The 16,104-nt window shown below is 42.2% G+C and overlaps 1 protein-coding gene across 1 annotated transcript in view; it reads right to left on the bottom strand.

The window, feature by feature from the left end:
- zfyve16 (zinc finger, FYVE domain containing 16) overlaps window positions 1–16,104 on the bottom strand; it is a 50,270-nt gene that overhangs the window by 6,201 nt on the left and 27,965 nt on the right. Inside the window, exons 8-15 of the mRNA XM_028602076.1 lie at window positions 15,077–15,199; window positions 12,436–12,591; window positions 11,454–11,678; window positions 9,250–9,332; window positions 9,021–9,125; window positions 2,424–2,574; window positions 1,594–1,674; window positions 1,283–1,445 (exon numbers count right to left, since the gene is read on the bottom strand). Coding sequence (XP_028457877.1) covers window positions 1,283–1,445; window positions 1,594–1,674; window positions 2,424–2,574; window positions 9,021–9,125; window positions 9,250–9,332; window positions 11,454–11,678; window positions 12,436–12,591; window positions 15,077–15,199 — 1,087 coding nt within the window. The remainder of the gene's footprint in view (window positions 1–1,282; window positions 1,446–1,593; window positions 1,675–2,423; window positions 2,575–9,020; window positions 9,126–9,249; window positions 9,333–11,453; window positions 11,679–12,435; window positions 12,592–15,076; window positions 15,200–16,104) is intronic.

The following is a 16,104-nucleotide window of genomic DNA, read 5'->3' as shown; positions in this document are numbered from 1 at the left end:
ATTTCCCTTCCTAAACAATAACTGGACCTGACATTCAGAGATTCCTATTTAACTTATGAATACAAAACTCCCTCTTTGTGTTTCTCCTACACTGCTGCTCAGCAACAGAAACACTGTCTGGGGATACATCTGTATATCCTGTGTGTGTTGCGTTTTGGGAAAGTGTTTAAGTACAGTTTATACACAAGTGTTAGAAAGGTTGCCTTTTTTTCAATAATAAAAATAGTTCAACAAAAGTTGCCATTGGGCAAAATGTTACCTCAGTCTCCTGGAGGAAGATTTTATGTTTGACACTTTTACGACAAATTAAAAGAAATCCTCAAGATCCTCAAACTGCCCACACACGAATCAACATAAAAACCAGCCATGCCATTGTTTTCCTCCGGGAAGAGCAGTGGAGACAACTTGGAGGACGCGCTCAAACGTTAAATTATTATAATTATAATTATTATTATTATAAAGCACAACAGAAGCCAGAAGCAAAGATGATGTACAGTATACCTGCACTGCACTACTGTGTCTGCATTATTCTCTGCACGCTACCTTCCGGTTTTACCTCTAATAATGTGTAGGCAGCTCAATGTATTTGGATTATTTCCCACTGGATTGAACTTGTGTAAAATCAAGAAAACAAAGGGAAATAAAAAGGGAGCAAAAACATCTGATTAGTACTAGAAACAAGAAGAACAGAAGTTAAAGTCCTGCATTGAAAATATACTCAAAAGTAAAAGTACCCAATGCAGAAACACCTTCACATTTTAGAAAGTAGAATTGATCCAAACAGATCTGTCAATCAACTAAGTGCCTGACTTCTTGCTAGAAGCTAACATTGTAGCTGTGGCTGAACTTTGGCCTACTTTAGCATATCAACATTAGCTCACTAAGAACCTGGGAACCACAATCCCAAACTGGCAGGTTGATTTTCTGTGTACTGAATTGTTTACCTAAAGTAAACTTCTTTGACTTTTATGAACATCATGTCTTTTTTTTAATATTAGTTTTTCTAAAATGATACATCGCCTTACGCATAGTATCGAAATATATCGCAATATATTGAATCCAAGACCCACGTAACGTGACACGACAGATTCTTGCCAACACACAGCCCTACCAGTAACTAAAGCTGTCAGATTAATGTAGTGGAGTAGAAGTAGAAAGTGGCATAAAAAGAAAAGACTCAAGTACAAAGTTAAGTACAGGACTTGAGTAAATGTACTTAGTTACATTTTGCCACTGCCGGCTGGATTACAGAGTGTGTGTCAACAGTTGTGTGAATGTGTACCCTGTGTTGACCGGAGCACTCAGGTCGACCCAGCGGACAGTGACATTTTCTCGGAGCTCGCTGCCATCATTCCTGCCGCAGGGTATGAGGAAGTCTGTCTGCTCTCTCAGGGCCGTGCGCAGAGACTCCATGGTCTCTGGAGGGATTTGCACCATCAGCCCATCTGACACACAGACACACAAACTCCAGTTAGGGTTGGTCCAACAAAAAACAAACAGTCAACGTACAATACGAGGACACGTTCTTCCTTTAGTCACAGCCTTGATTTGATGAAAGAAAAAAAAAAAGAGTCGACCAATCAGTAATTTTACCTTCAACAATGCTGGACTTTGCAATGAAGCCTGACGAGGCTTTGAGGGCCCCGTTGAACACCACAAAACTGGCTCCAGTCACTGAAACAGATAACACAGCGCGCCAGAGGATTAACGATTTATATAAAATAAAACAGAATCAAGTAAGTAAGTAAAGTTTATTTATAGAGCGCTTTTCACAGATAAAAATCACAAAGTGCTTCACAAGGTACAACCACATTGAAATACATTGGATGAAGATAAAACATTTAAAAAGGCAAAGATAAATTAAACCCAGTCAACTAAAAGCTTGTTTGAATAACCGTGTCTTGAGTTGCCTTTTAAAAGAATCAACAGAATCAGCCACACGGAGGAGCAGGAGACCTCGAAGGACAGGTCTCCCCTTGTTCTATAGCGAGTCTTTGGGACCATTAAGAGACTTTGGCCTGCTGATCGAAGGGCACGGCCTGGGGAGTATGAACGTAACAAGTCAGCAATGTATTCTGGGGCCTGACCATTTAAAGCTCTAAAAGTTAAAACCAATATTTTAAAAATTCAATACGAAATTTAATAGGTAACCAATGTAGGGAGGACAAAATGGGATTAATGTGTGTCCTTCCGCCAGATCGTGTTAAAAGCCTCGCCGCAGCATTTTGAACCATTTGAAGACGATTTACAGCAGATTTGTTAAGAAACATAAAAAGAGAGTTACAATAATCTAAACAAGACACACCAGTAACCAGAACATGTTGTGAATGTTCGTGATGATGTTTTTCTTTTTTTTTTTTGCTCACTCGTCTTCTTTATTTTGATTGGACGGAGGAGTAGGCAGGACTACTGATGGCTCTCACCTGTGCGGGTCTTGCCAGGCTTGCTGTTGGCCTGCGTCTGATAGTTTCCCTCCTCGTTCTGGAAACACACCAGGTGAGAGTCGGCCTCCGAGCTGAAACGTGCTCCGATGCTGATGACGTGCTCGTTGGATGCGTTTACCACCTTCTGCATCTGTTAGAATAGAATAGGATGCCTTTTATTGTCACTTTACACATGTATAATGAGATTAAAAGCAACTCTTTTTCCAGTGCCAACACGTACGTAAAATAAATATGGACAACATGGAATAAAATAAGCAGTGCACAGTTGAGACAATATACATATAATATACACATGAAAAAATAAATATGGTTTTATACACAGTGTGATATGCAGTAGGGCTGTCCTCGACTAAAGAAGTTCTTCGTCGACTAACACTTATAGGATTTTGTCGACTAATCGATTAGTTGATTTAATTGACAGAGCTGTGAGCTTTGAGAGGTGGTTAAGACTAGAAAAGCACAATATAAATGTAGTTAATTAACCATCTGTAAAACTGAGTTTCTCCACAATTAATCCTGCAAAAGCACCACTTTAAATCTTGTGTTTACCATACCAAGTTTCTTGGAAATAAGTAAGTAAGCATGAATAAGCATAAAAAATGACTAATGGACTAAAGAAATCTTAGTCGACTAAGACCAAAACGACCGATTAGTCGACTAACCGACTAAAAGGTGGCAGCCCTAACATGCTGTGTGGGTTATTGCACATTATTGGAATATTGCCCAATAGTGGTGATCAAATTCAGTGATTAATAGACATTGGACAATGAGAGTAATGCTATTGCACAGTATACAGATATTGCACAGTAATGGAATGGCACAGTATTATCAATAGTATTACATATTAATATTGCACAGTAGGTGAGCAGAGAAAGTCCGGGGGGTTGGGGGTAAGATTGTGAGGTCAGTGCATGTGTGAGTTCAGAGTGGTTATGGCTTTTGGAAAAGAAACTGTTCTTGAATATGTTAGTCCAGGGTGTATTTGGTCATGTCATGGGTGGGAGCTGTCCTTGGGGATGTTTTCAGCTCTGCTGAGGCAGCAGGAGGTGTAGAGGTCCATCAAGGAGGTTAACCACAGAAAACACATTGACTAGAACTGCAGAGCTGAGTGTTTGCAGCACTTTGAAGTTCATGTAAAGGCCCTTTTACCCGATGTGATTTTGGACTGTTGAGCCCAGTTCAGACCAAAGATTTGCGACGAGATGAAACCGTTTTAGAACGTTACAGGGGAAATGTTGCAGAGATCTTAACCGGCCTGTCTCAGCTCGACTCGAACCAGCTGATGGTTTGCTGCGACTCAGCTGGTCAAGACGCCAGAGGCTGGTTTTAGGACATAAGGGAGGTCGCCTGTTTTAACAGCCAATAGAGAAGTCAGCTGGTCAAGTCAGCTACAAGCTATAGAAATATAGTGATATAGTGTGTGTGTGTGTGAAAAAGAGAGAGAAAGTGAATGTGTACAAGCAATTTTTCATGTTACAGGTTACATTCAATGTTCTAATTGTTACTGTGTTATGGTGTTTTGCTTGTGTTTGGTAACCCTGCACCTACAGTCATGCTAATAAAGCAACTTTGAATTGAAATAAAATTATCCATAATCCATTTTATTTCTGTGTTACGGACATCAGCTGGTGGAAATGGCAGCATTTTATTTTTAAAGATTATTTTTTGGGGGCTTATTTCCTTTAAAGCGCCCATATTCTGCTCATTTTCAGGTTCATAACTGTATTTTAAGGTTCTACCAGAATAGGTTTACATGGTTTCATTTTAAAAAAAAACACCATATTTTTGTTGTACTGCACAGCTCTCTCTCACTGCTGCAGATCCTCTTTTCACCTGGTCTCTGTTTTAGCTACAGAGTGAGACCTCTTTTCTTCTTCTGTACTATCTTTGATTGCACTCGCACATGCTCAGTAGCTCAGATGTAGATCATGTCAGCTAGCTTACTCCATAGACAGTAAAAGAGAGCCTGTTTCTCCAACTTTGGTCAGTTCCAAGGCAGGATCAGCTGTGAGACTTCTAAATGAGGGCGCACATGGAAGTATTTCTTTTGTAGATTATGGTGAACTTGTGTGTGTTGTAGCAGTGCTAACGCTAACGCTAACACTACGAGCTAACGGTTGTGGCTAGCCAGCTCATTTCGGACTGTGACGTCACAGTCCGAGCCGATTTTGAACAGCTCACGAGGAGACTGAAGGCAGGACACATTCAGAAACCGGATCTCACTCAGAACACCATGGATGGATTTTTTTTCAAAGTTTGTATGTGTGTGGAAGCACCAGAGACACAAAAGAACACCCCAAATCCCAGAAAAAGTGATTTTCATAACATGGGTACTTTAATGTACAGCAAAGAGCAGCAGGTCGGATTCGAACCCGCGCCGCTGCAGGACTCAGCCAACATGGGGCGAACGCTCTTACTGGGTGAGCTAGAGGCCGCCCCGAAACGGCAGCATTTTAGATGGCGGCTCAACGGGCGCCCAAGAGCAAGGTATGTGGTGGAGCGAGCTAGAGAGCGACTGAAGAGAGAGAGCACCCGGCGAAGTTAGAACAAAGCAGAGAATCAGAGAAAGAAAACATATATACACACACACACATACAGTCGCCATGAACTATTGCAACTTAACAACGGAGTAGAATACCATCTTCCAGTGGATATATCCATCCCCTTCGGGATCGCTAGATCAGTACCCGGGACTCTCGAGGCAGTGAACCGGAGGAGGAGACGTTGCGAGCGCCGACAGAAGAGAGGGAAGCGCGGGGGAGTGCGGGTCAGGCTAAAGGCTAACCCATTCAAGACACCGCTTCCCACCATCTTCCTATCGAATGCCCGCTCAATCCGGAACAAGATGGATGAAGTCCGACTGCGATTGACTATGCAGAAACAGATGGACAACTGTAATAGCTTGATCTTCACGGAAACATGGCTAGACAGCACGATCCCAGCGGCAGCGATTGAGCTAGCCGGCCGCACTAACTACCGAGCTGACAGGACAGCAGACTCTGGTAAGAAGACTGGTGGAGGTCTGTGTATTTATATTAACGACTCTTGGTGCACAAACACCACTGTAGTTGAACAGATTTGCTGCCCTGACGTGTAATTTTTGCTGCTTAAATGCAGACCATTCTATATTCCCCGTGAATTCAGTGTTGTTTACATTTGCGCGATCTACATTCCGCCTGATGCAAATACCAAACTAGCGTTAACCAGGCTTCATGACGGCATACACAAATGTCTGGTTGCACACCCTGACAGTACCTTTATTGCGGCAGGGGATTTTAATCATGCCAACTTAAAAACTGTACTTCACACGTTCCATCGTAATGTGAGATGTGCAACCAGAGGGAATAATATGCTCGACCAGGTATATACTAACATAGCACACGCATACAGAGCTCAGGCGTACCCCCACCTGGGCCTCTCTGACCATGTTTCACTCCTCTTGTACCCCTGCTATACCCCGAAGGCCAGATCCACTAGGCCTTTAGTTAAGTCTGTCAGGACATGGCCTGATGATGCAATCCCCAGACTCCAGGACTGCTTTGACTCCACAGACTGGGATATCTTCCGGGGCCAGGGGGGGGGCTGACACGGGCTCTCTGGATGAATTCACTGAATCAGTTCTGGGTTACATCAACTTCTGTGTGGATACCGTTACATCTTCGAAGCAGGTCCGTGTAGCTCCAAACCAAAAACCTTGGATGACACCGAAACCAAAAGCACTAACTAACACCAGGGATATAGCATACAGATCAGGTGACACTGAGGCATACAGTACAGCTAGCGCAGCTCTTGGAAGGGGCATCAGATATGCCAAACTGGCATACAAGAATCGTGTTGAGGCACACTTCCACAACTCCTCAAACCCCCGGCAGGTGTGGAAGGGCATTAGGGCAATCACAGACTACAGATGAGTGCCATCCCACCCTGTCAACAGTTGTGCCACCTTGTCTTTTATACCCGCTTTGACAGAGATAACAAAGACTCTGTGTTGCCCCCCCTCCCCCGTAATGATGCGGCCCTAGTCTTGTGCACCCATGATGTCAGACTTTGCCTACGCAACATCAACCCAAGGAAAGCAGTAGGACCAGATGGAGTGCAGGGACGGGTGCTTAAAGACGAGCTAACAACGGTCTTCACTACCATCTTTAACCTGTCTCTGGCGACCTCATGGATCCCTACATGCTTGAAATCAGTCATAATAGTTCCAGTCCCCAAGCAGTCTAATGTCACAAGCCTGAATGACTACAGACCCATCACTGCAAAATGTTTTGAGAGACTGGTCATCACACATATAAAAAGTGCCATACCGCCCTCACTAGATCAATACCAGTTTGCATACAGGGAGAACAGGTCGACAGAGGATGCCATAGCTATTGTGTTACACACTTTGCTAGAACATCTAGAGCACAGGAACACATATGCAAGGCTACTCTTTGTTGATTTCCGTTCAGCATTTATTACAATCTTGCCAAACAAACTACGTAATAAACTACATGGACTTGGACTAGGCAACACATTATGCAATTGGATACTGGACTTTTTAACAAATCGCACACAATATGTCAGAGTGGGCAAGCATACGTCCTCCACCATGACCATCAACACCGGGGTCCCTCAGGGTTGTGTGCTTAGCCCACTTCTATATACACTCTTTACACACGACTGCAGTTCTTCTTTCCCATCCAATTATGTAATAAAATTTGCCGACAACACAACAGTGCTCGGCCTCATCACCGGGAATAATGAGAATAATGCATACAGGCGAGAGGTCCAACTGCTGGCAGAATGGTGCAGCAGCAACAACCTGACCCTCAACACAAAGAAAACTAAAGAAGTCATAGTGGACTTCCGCAGGTCTGGACAGTTAAACCACTCTCCTCTCCTCATTGGGAATGAGGTGGTGGAGAGGGTCTCTAGTTTTAAGTTCTTAGGTGTGACTGTGACGGAGGATTTCTCGTGGGGGAAAACCATCGCCTCTGCCACAGCAAAGGCCCAACACCACCTCTTCTTCCTTAGGAAGCTAAGGTGGGCAAAACTGCCCCAGAGACTCATGGTCAACTTCTACCACTGTGCAGTGGAGAGTGTGTTGACCTACGGGTTACTGGTATGGTTTGCTGCCTGCACAAGCGCAGAGAAGGAGGCCCTACACAGAGTGGTGAGAGCCGCAGGAAGGATCATTGGGGTTGTCCTCCCAGGCATTCAAACTGTATACACCTCACGATGCATGAAACGAGTGAAGAACATCCTCCAGGACCATTTACATCCAGCCCATCACCTCTTTCAACTGCTGCCTTCGAGGAGAAGATATAGGTCCATCAGGGCCAAAACCAGCAGGCTAGCCAACAGTCTTTACCCCCATGCTGTCAGGTTGCTTAATGGACATACTACCCCCCCATTCCCCATTGGACATCCCTCTGTGACATAATGTCTCTGCCCATACACCATCAATACCTGTGACCTGGACATTGCATTGCTGCATAAAACATTACAATGATTTATCGATTGCACCATGCACTTTAATGGACATAGCACTTTATGGGATTTTTCTAGAGGGATTTATGGGAAGCTAACTTAGGTATAAAGTTATTCTAGGGGTATTTATGGGGAGATAAATTAGGTATAAAGTCATGGATAAATTATATTCATGGGGACATATATAAATAAAACAAGCGGGTGAACAGCTTAAAATGATATGCCTGTCTTGTGCTCTAACAATATTTCGTTGTTATGATGTAGCAATGACAAATAAAAACTGAACTGGACTTTAGACACCAAAGTTGACAATCGTGAGAGAAACTGGATTTGTGGCAGAAGAAGTATTCAGAACCTTTACTAATACCACCACACTGTTAAAAAATACTCCACTCCAAGTCCTGCATTCAAAATGTTACTTAAAAGGTACAGTAGGTATACCTACATTTGGAAAAGATTAAATATTCAATTAGACACTCTCATGCATTTTCATATGTCTGGCAACCCTTATTATCCATAGGTACTTCCTGGGGAGTAGTGGGATTTACATTGGTACCTGTTGCTCACACCTCTCTATATGACAAACTTGTGGTCTTCGATTGATTGTGGTATCCAATTGCTTTTCTCTCTTTTTTTTATTAAATTTTTTTTTAATCTTTTAATATTGTATAATTATTATTACTATTATTATTTTTCTCATCATTTTTTGCACTATTAATGAATATCATGTAAGGCAGACTGTTCTGGGTTGGTTGGGAAGGGATTGAAAATGTAAAAAATACAATCTCTGTATAAACAACAGCATTTGTCCTTTGCAGTAGGTAAGCCTTATAAAACTAACTTTCTGTCTTTTCATATTTGCTGAAACTGACCCTATGTTCCAGTGGAACAACATGAAGCAGGTCATTTAGGCCTGCCGTGGGATTTGTAAAAATCCACCGCTCCACTGTGCGCGATCACAGGAGGCTTGTATCATGGAGTGTGTTGTTATTACATAGAATTCCTCAGTGGGGAGACAGAAACTACGCACTGTAGCGTTAAGTAAAAGTATGTTATTAGCTAAATGTCCTTAAATGTCGATGTATTCCTTTGCAGCTCTCTCACCTCATTGAAGCTACATTTCGGGATGTCGATGTAGCTGTGACCCATCTCCATGTGGATCCTCAGACCCTCCACAATTGACAGACTGTACTGGTAGTTCCTCAGGTCCTGTGGATAAAAATAAAAACAGTTTAGGGACACTGAACAATGTCTGCAAAAGCATTTAAAAAATATATTTTCAAGGCCAAACATGTGCCTCTGCCATTGGTTTGTGTGTGCTTTAGTTACTTACAGCCAGTAAATTCATTATGGTGTGTCCCGTCTCTCGATACACAGAGTCCCGAAAACGGACACTCGTCAATGTAGTGGGATACACTGAAAAAGAAAAGAGATTTAGTTAATTATCACTACATAAATAATACCTTTATTCAGATAGCACCTTTCAAAGTACTTCACAAAAAGTACTATCCCCCCCCCCAGCTCCATAAAAAGAAACAAACCAAACAAATGTCATTCAATTTACACAAAAGTAAGAGAGCGAAAACAAAAACTTATAAAAAAAGAGTTGTTTTTTTTGGGCGATTTAAAAAAAACTGAGTGAGGTTCCAAGACGGATCACAACAGGAAGACAGTTTCACAGTTTTGGGTCTCTGATCACAGCAGCGTTTCCCCACACACAGACTAATGTGGCGGTGCACCACAGAATCAACACTGGCTGCCACTTATTCCGTTTCGGTTTTTTTTAAACGTTATTTAAAACACAGCGTATTCGTTCAGCTGCATTTCCTTTCCCTGCTCTACCTCTGTGTCACACACACACACACACACACACACACACACACACACACATTGAGACACAGACACACACACACACACACACACACATTGAGACAAGGACACACACACATTGAGACAAGGACACACACACATTGAGACAAGGACACACACACATTGAGACAAGGACACACACAGAGATAGATACACACACACAAATGTCTGTATTACTATCTTTGTGGGGACTTGTCATTGACATAATGCATTCCCTAAAACGGGTACACACACACACACACACACACACACACACACACACACACACATTGAGACACACACACACACACACACAGACACAGACACACACACAGACACACACACACACACACACACACACACACACACACACACACACACACACACACACACACACACACACACACACACACACACACACACACACACACACACACACAACATATCAACATTAGCTCACTAAGAACCTGTGAACCACAATCCCAAACTGGCAGGTTGATTTTCTGTGTACTGAATTGTTTACCTAAAGTAAACTTCTTTGACTTTTATGAACATCATGGCTTTTTTTAAATATTAGTTTTTCTAAAATGATACTCGCCTTAAATCGCCTTACGCACAGTATCTGAATATATTGCGATATACACAGCCCTATAAAATATTATAGAAATGTCTAAAATAAAATGCTGTTATATCGCTTTTTGAGTAGGAGCGTTGTCAAACATCGCCGGTGTGTCTTTTGTCCTCAGAGGCTTAGACCAGTGGTTCTCAAACCTTTTTCAATAATGTACCCCTTTGAATAGTTTCTTTAAGCCAAGCGCTAATCATTTTCGGTAGAAAAAAAGGTCTCTATAAAGAGGAACAGTACAGCGCTGTCAGCGATAGATTTACTAAACAACAGCCTTGTAACTGAAAAACACATTTAAATGCTGATGAGAAAAAAGAGACAAACTGTAAAAAAAAGACAAAAACTTGGAAAAAGAAGGTAGAAAGAAGGAAGGAAGTAAGGCAAGAATAGGTCAAAAATAGTATCAAAAACAGCAACATAACTTTGAAAAAAAGTGAGAAACTTCTACTAGAGATACTGTACAGGAGGGAAGGTCCAAAGAAGGAGACACAAATGTCACAACAGCCTTTTAACTATTAAACATTTTGTTAAATATCTCCTGTACCCCCTGCAGACCTGCAGGAGTACCCATAGGGGGTAGGGCTGTCCTCGACTAAAGAAATTCTTAGTCGACTAACACTTATAGGATTTTGTCGACTAATCGATTAGTTGATTTAATTGACAGAGCTGTGCTCTTTGAGAGGGGGTTAAGACTAGAAAAGCACAATATAAATGTAGTTAATTAACTAGCCTGTAAAACTGAGTTTCTCCACAATTAATCCTGCAAAAGCACCACTTTAAATCTTGTGTTTACCATAAATGTGCTCAGAAGTTTCTTGTAATTATGAGTAATAATGAGTAATTAAGCATGAATAAGCATAAAAAATGACTAATGGACTAAAGAAATCTTAGTCGATTAGTCGACAAATCGGTCGTTTTGGTCTTAGTCGACTAAGATTTCTTTAGTCGAGGACAGCCCTACTAGGGGGTACACGTACCCCCATTTGAGAAACACTGGGTTAAACTATAGCTTTAAACTTTTGTTTAAAGACCAAGACAACAGTGAAGTAGAGAAAGCTCCACACCGCCGTATTCGGCTCCAAGCCGTAGAAGCAGTCGGAGCGGGAAGACTTTGGCCCAGGGCACCTCCAGCTTCTGGACGAGCACGCCGAACATGAAAGGCTGAGGGGGGAGCGTGAGGCCCTCCAGAGGCTGACAGCTGGGAGAGAAGAAGAGCATCCCGGCGTGGTCCTTACTGCCCAGGAAGCTGCTGGTGAAGGTCACGTTATCCAGCTCCTCCACCAACTTCCCTGGAACAGAAGATACCATCACTCGGTAGGCTTCCTTTTTATCAAAGGCACACTCACACTGTGTGTGTGTGTGTGTTTCTGTGTGTGTGTCTGTGTGTGTGTGTGTCTGTGTCTCACTGTGTGTTTGTGTGTGTCTCAATATGTGTCTCTGTGTGTGTGTATGTTTGTGTCTCAATGTGTGTCTGTGTGTGTCTCAATGTGTGTGTCTGTGTGTCTCAATATGTGTCTGTGTGTGTCTGTGTGTGTCTCAATGTGTGTCTCTGTGTGTGTGTGTGTGTGTGTGTGTGTGTGTGTGTGTGTGTGTGTGTGTGTGTCTCACTGTGTGTTTCTGTGTGTGTGTGTGTGTGTGTCTTTTGTGTGTGTGTGTGTGTGTTTGTCTTTGTGTGTGTGTGTCTCACTGTGTTTCTGTGTGTCTCAATATGTGTCTCTGTGTGTGTATGTTTGTGTCTCAATGTGTGTCTGTGTGTGTCTCAATATGTGTCTCTGTGTGTGTGTGTGTGTCTGTGTGTGTCTCAATGTGTGTGTGTCTCAATATGTGTCTGTGTGTGTGTGTCTGTCTCAATGTGTGTCTGTGTGTCTAAATGTGTGTCTGTGTGTGTGTCTCACTGTGTATTTCTGTGTATGTCTCACTGTGTGTTTCGGTGTGTGTGTGTGTGTCAATGTGTGTCTCCGTGTGTGTGTTTGTGTCTCAATGTGTGTCTGTGTGTGTGCGTGTGTGTGTGTGTGTATCTGTGTGTGTGTTTGTGCGTGCATCTACCTTTTTGGGCTTCTTGGTAAATGTTGAGATAGAGTGTGAAGAGGTCTTTTGGAAGAGTTTTTTCTTCCGGCAAACACTCCAACAGAAACACCAGCTCTCTCTGTCCCAGAGCCTGCAGCCCGTTGGAGCCAAAACACCAACACTGCCGAGTGGCGTCTGGTCGACAAAACACAAACACAGTTAACAGGGACTCTCCGGGAAAACACGCAAAGACCTCCTTCGTTGTCATCTGTATCCAGTATCAGGGTTTCTGCAAGTTTCACCAAGTCAAATGTAAAGCTGTAGTGAGTAGTTTCTGTCGCCCCCCATGAGGAATTCTAATTACCGTATTTTCCGGACTATAAGTCGCACTTTTTTTCCTACTTTGGCTGGTCCTGCGACTTATAGTCAGGTGCGACTTATATATCAAAATATATATAATTTAACATGTTTTTACATGTTAATTCATACTGAAAACATTACCGTCTACAGCCGCGAGAGGGCGCTCTAGGCTTGTGACAACTAGAACGCTCCTCCTAAAGACAACTGAGGAAAAAAGAGACAAACTGCAGGTAGTAAAATATGCAGCCCCGAAAACGGTAATCGAGCAGCAGAAAGAGAGTTTGAAATGAGGGAGAAACTTGTGAGGGAGACTGGCGAAAAGGTGACTCTTACTGCAATGAAGAAAACAAAGAAAGCTAATCGGCTAATCGTGGGCTGAAAGACGGCCAGAGCTGGAGGAAGGAGTCTGGAGGGGCTCGTTCACGGTGCAGTTACGTCTCCACGCCTTTTAATACCTCCATGCTCCACGCCCTGCTAGCTAGTTGTTCTGTGTGCTATTGTATAGTTGAATAACTGTTAATGTGTTACGTTAACATACCGGACACCTACCGTATTCAGCGTATTGTTCCGTGTGCTATTGTGTAGTTGAATAACTCTTGTATTTATAATCTAAATAAATGCGACTTATAGTCCGGTGCGACTTATATATGTTTTTTTTCTCTTCATGACGCATTTTTTGACTGATGCGACTTATACTCCGGAGCGACTTATAGTCCGAAAATTACGGTAATGACAACAACGCTGTCGGCGCGTCCACGTGATACAAGCCTGGTTGTTATCTTCTGCCCACACGCTGAAGAATTCCCAAACAGCTGACATGTTGCAGGTTAATTCACGAGGTTCCCTACATGTGCGAGAATAGCGCGGATAAGTTGAGAGAAAGGAAAAAGAGACTGTGCGGTTGCGTCCTTGAGAACTCTACCTCGTATAACTTATGTTGTCAGTTAATCGTAGCATTTGATCGCCATGAAATTGGCATACGTCAGACAACCGTGACAACCGACCTATTCCGGTCTATCGGTGCATCTCTATCAGTTTTGATTTGTCTGTTTGTAACCAAAACTGTAAAGCGTCTTTGAGTGTCTAGAAAAGCGCTATAAAAATTAAATGTATTATTATTATTATTATTATTAATTTATACTTTATTAATCCCGCAAGGGGAAATTCCAATGTTTTCACTCTGTTGTTATTACACACAGGTCTGAATTACACACACATGCTCAGTACCTATACATGCACTAATGGAGAGATGTCAACTGGCACCTCTCCAGCTACCAGTCCACCACTATACTTTGGTCCGATGGGGACTTCAACCAGTGACCCTACGGTTCCCAACCCAACTCCCTACAGACTGAGCTACTGCCACCCCAATTACTATTATTGTTATAAAAGTACAACGAAATGCAGAGTCATAAAATGACTTGCAAAGTAAATACATTTATTCAAATTGAATAAAAGCGACACAGAGTAGTAATAATAATAATAATAATCGTTACATATACGACAAAATTATATTTGGACTAACAAAAGAGAGAACACCAAGGAATAAAAAAAATAAAAATAATAATAAAACAAACGGACGTAGGAAAATTAAGACCTGGTACATAATACTTGAACGAATTTAATGATTCGATTTTGAAATTTTAAACTTTTAAAGACCGTGTGGAAACCCTGACTATATGCGGTTATGTATGTTGAATGAATTTATTGGTCACAACCAAAGGGTAGGGTCAGAAGTTTCAGCTTATACAACGTAAACATAAAAACATGCCTACATCTACCTACATACATACAAACATACATACATATACCCATTAAGGGTCAGTGCTTTTATATATACACATTACAATTGCCATCTTAAGGTAAATAATATAATAATTAATGATGACAACCGTAATGGTAATGATGTTTATCATCATCAACATGATTATCCACCTTCGCACACAATAATAATACTCCATTTCTGTTGAAAGCATCCAGATTCAGGTCAGGTCAGGTGAGGTTCATTTATTTGTACCCGTTACCCTATTTCTCAAACATATAAACAACGAACACCATACACACAGAACAAAACACTAAAATCACACTAAGACAATTTCCCCATCTTTATTGCTATTCATAAAATCAATCACTACTGGGACAAAGCTATTTTTATATCGTTTCGTTGTACACCGCAGTACTCTAAGCCGTCGATTAGACGGCAGATACTGGAACTCCTAATGCAGCGGATGAAACTGGTCACTCGGGATTGAAATACCCATGCGCTGTACCTGCCTAGTGTACAGCGAAGATTGATGTGAGATCTATTTGATCTACTTACATGAAACTAGTTTGACGTTGACCAGCAGGTTGGCGTTGAGAACAAAGGTAAGCGGTCGAGGTCCCCCTTCCTCTAATAGGTGCAGGATCTGGCACGGGGCCGGGCTCTCCTCAACCAAGACGTCTGCAGAGGAAACACAGCGGAGCTCCTTTACATTTACATGCGAGAGGATCCACAACCACAGCGGGAATAAAGGGATGGCTTTTTGTCGTTTTGTTGACTTTATTCAGACATGATCAAAAAGTGAAAACATAAGGAGGGAGACACCTGGGACGATTATTACTGTGGGTGTATCTTTGTACCCTTCGATCGGAATCCTTGAGGGGGTTAATTATTTTACAGACTGATCTGACATGAGAAATAATCTCCCCATAAATATAAAAATGGATATTTTTCATCACGATCCCTTCCCCTCCCTTCCGGGCTTCCTGCAAAAGTTATGAAGGCGAATTGTGGAAGTAGCCTACGTGCCAACGCTGCTGCGGTAAAGGCTCAACCAACTCCTTCTTGTCAGTTATTGGCTGGAACTCTGTTTGTTATGTTTGGTGGTGCAGGTTGGCGCAGTTTGTTTTTGTTGCCGTTTGTGGAGCCTGGGCTGTCTACAGAGACCACGTTTTTTTTTTTTTTTTTTTTTTCAGTGTGGGGGCAGGCAGCTAGCAGATAGTGAGATGTTGTTTTTTACAGTGTGTTCAGGGGACAGGCAGCTAGCAGATAGTGAGATGTTTTTTACAGTGTGTTCAGGGGGCAGGCAGCTAGCAGATAGTGAGATGTTGTTTTTTACAGTGTGTTCAGGGGACAGGCAGCTAGCAGATAGTGAGGAGATGTTTTTTACAGTGTGTTCAGGGGACAGGCAGCTAGCAGATAGTGAGGAGATGTTTGCTGTATGTGACAAGAAATGTAGCCTAAAAAATGCATCTTTAAACTGATTTTATATTCTTTAAGCATAGGAGACGATAAGGAGACTTAGGCCAGACAGTTTTTTCACGGTGATCCTAACTGAGCGAACAAGACGTGCATTTAATCTCTCT

The sequence above is a fragment of the Perca flavescens genome, chromosome 16 (assembly GCF_004354835.1).
Source record: "Perca flavescens isolate YP-PL-M2 chromosome 16, PFLA_1.0, whole genome shotgun sequence".
NCBI classification, from domain to species: domain Eukaryota; kingdom Metazoa; phylum Chordata; class Actinopteri; order Perciformes; family Percidae; genus Perca; species Perca flavescens.
This window is presented reverse-complemented; position numbering and strand designations above follow the sequence as displayed.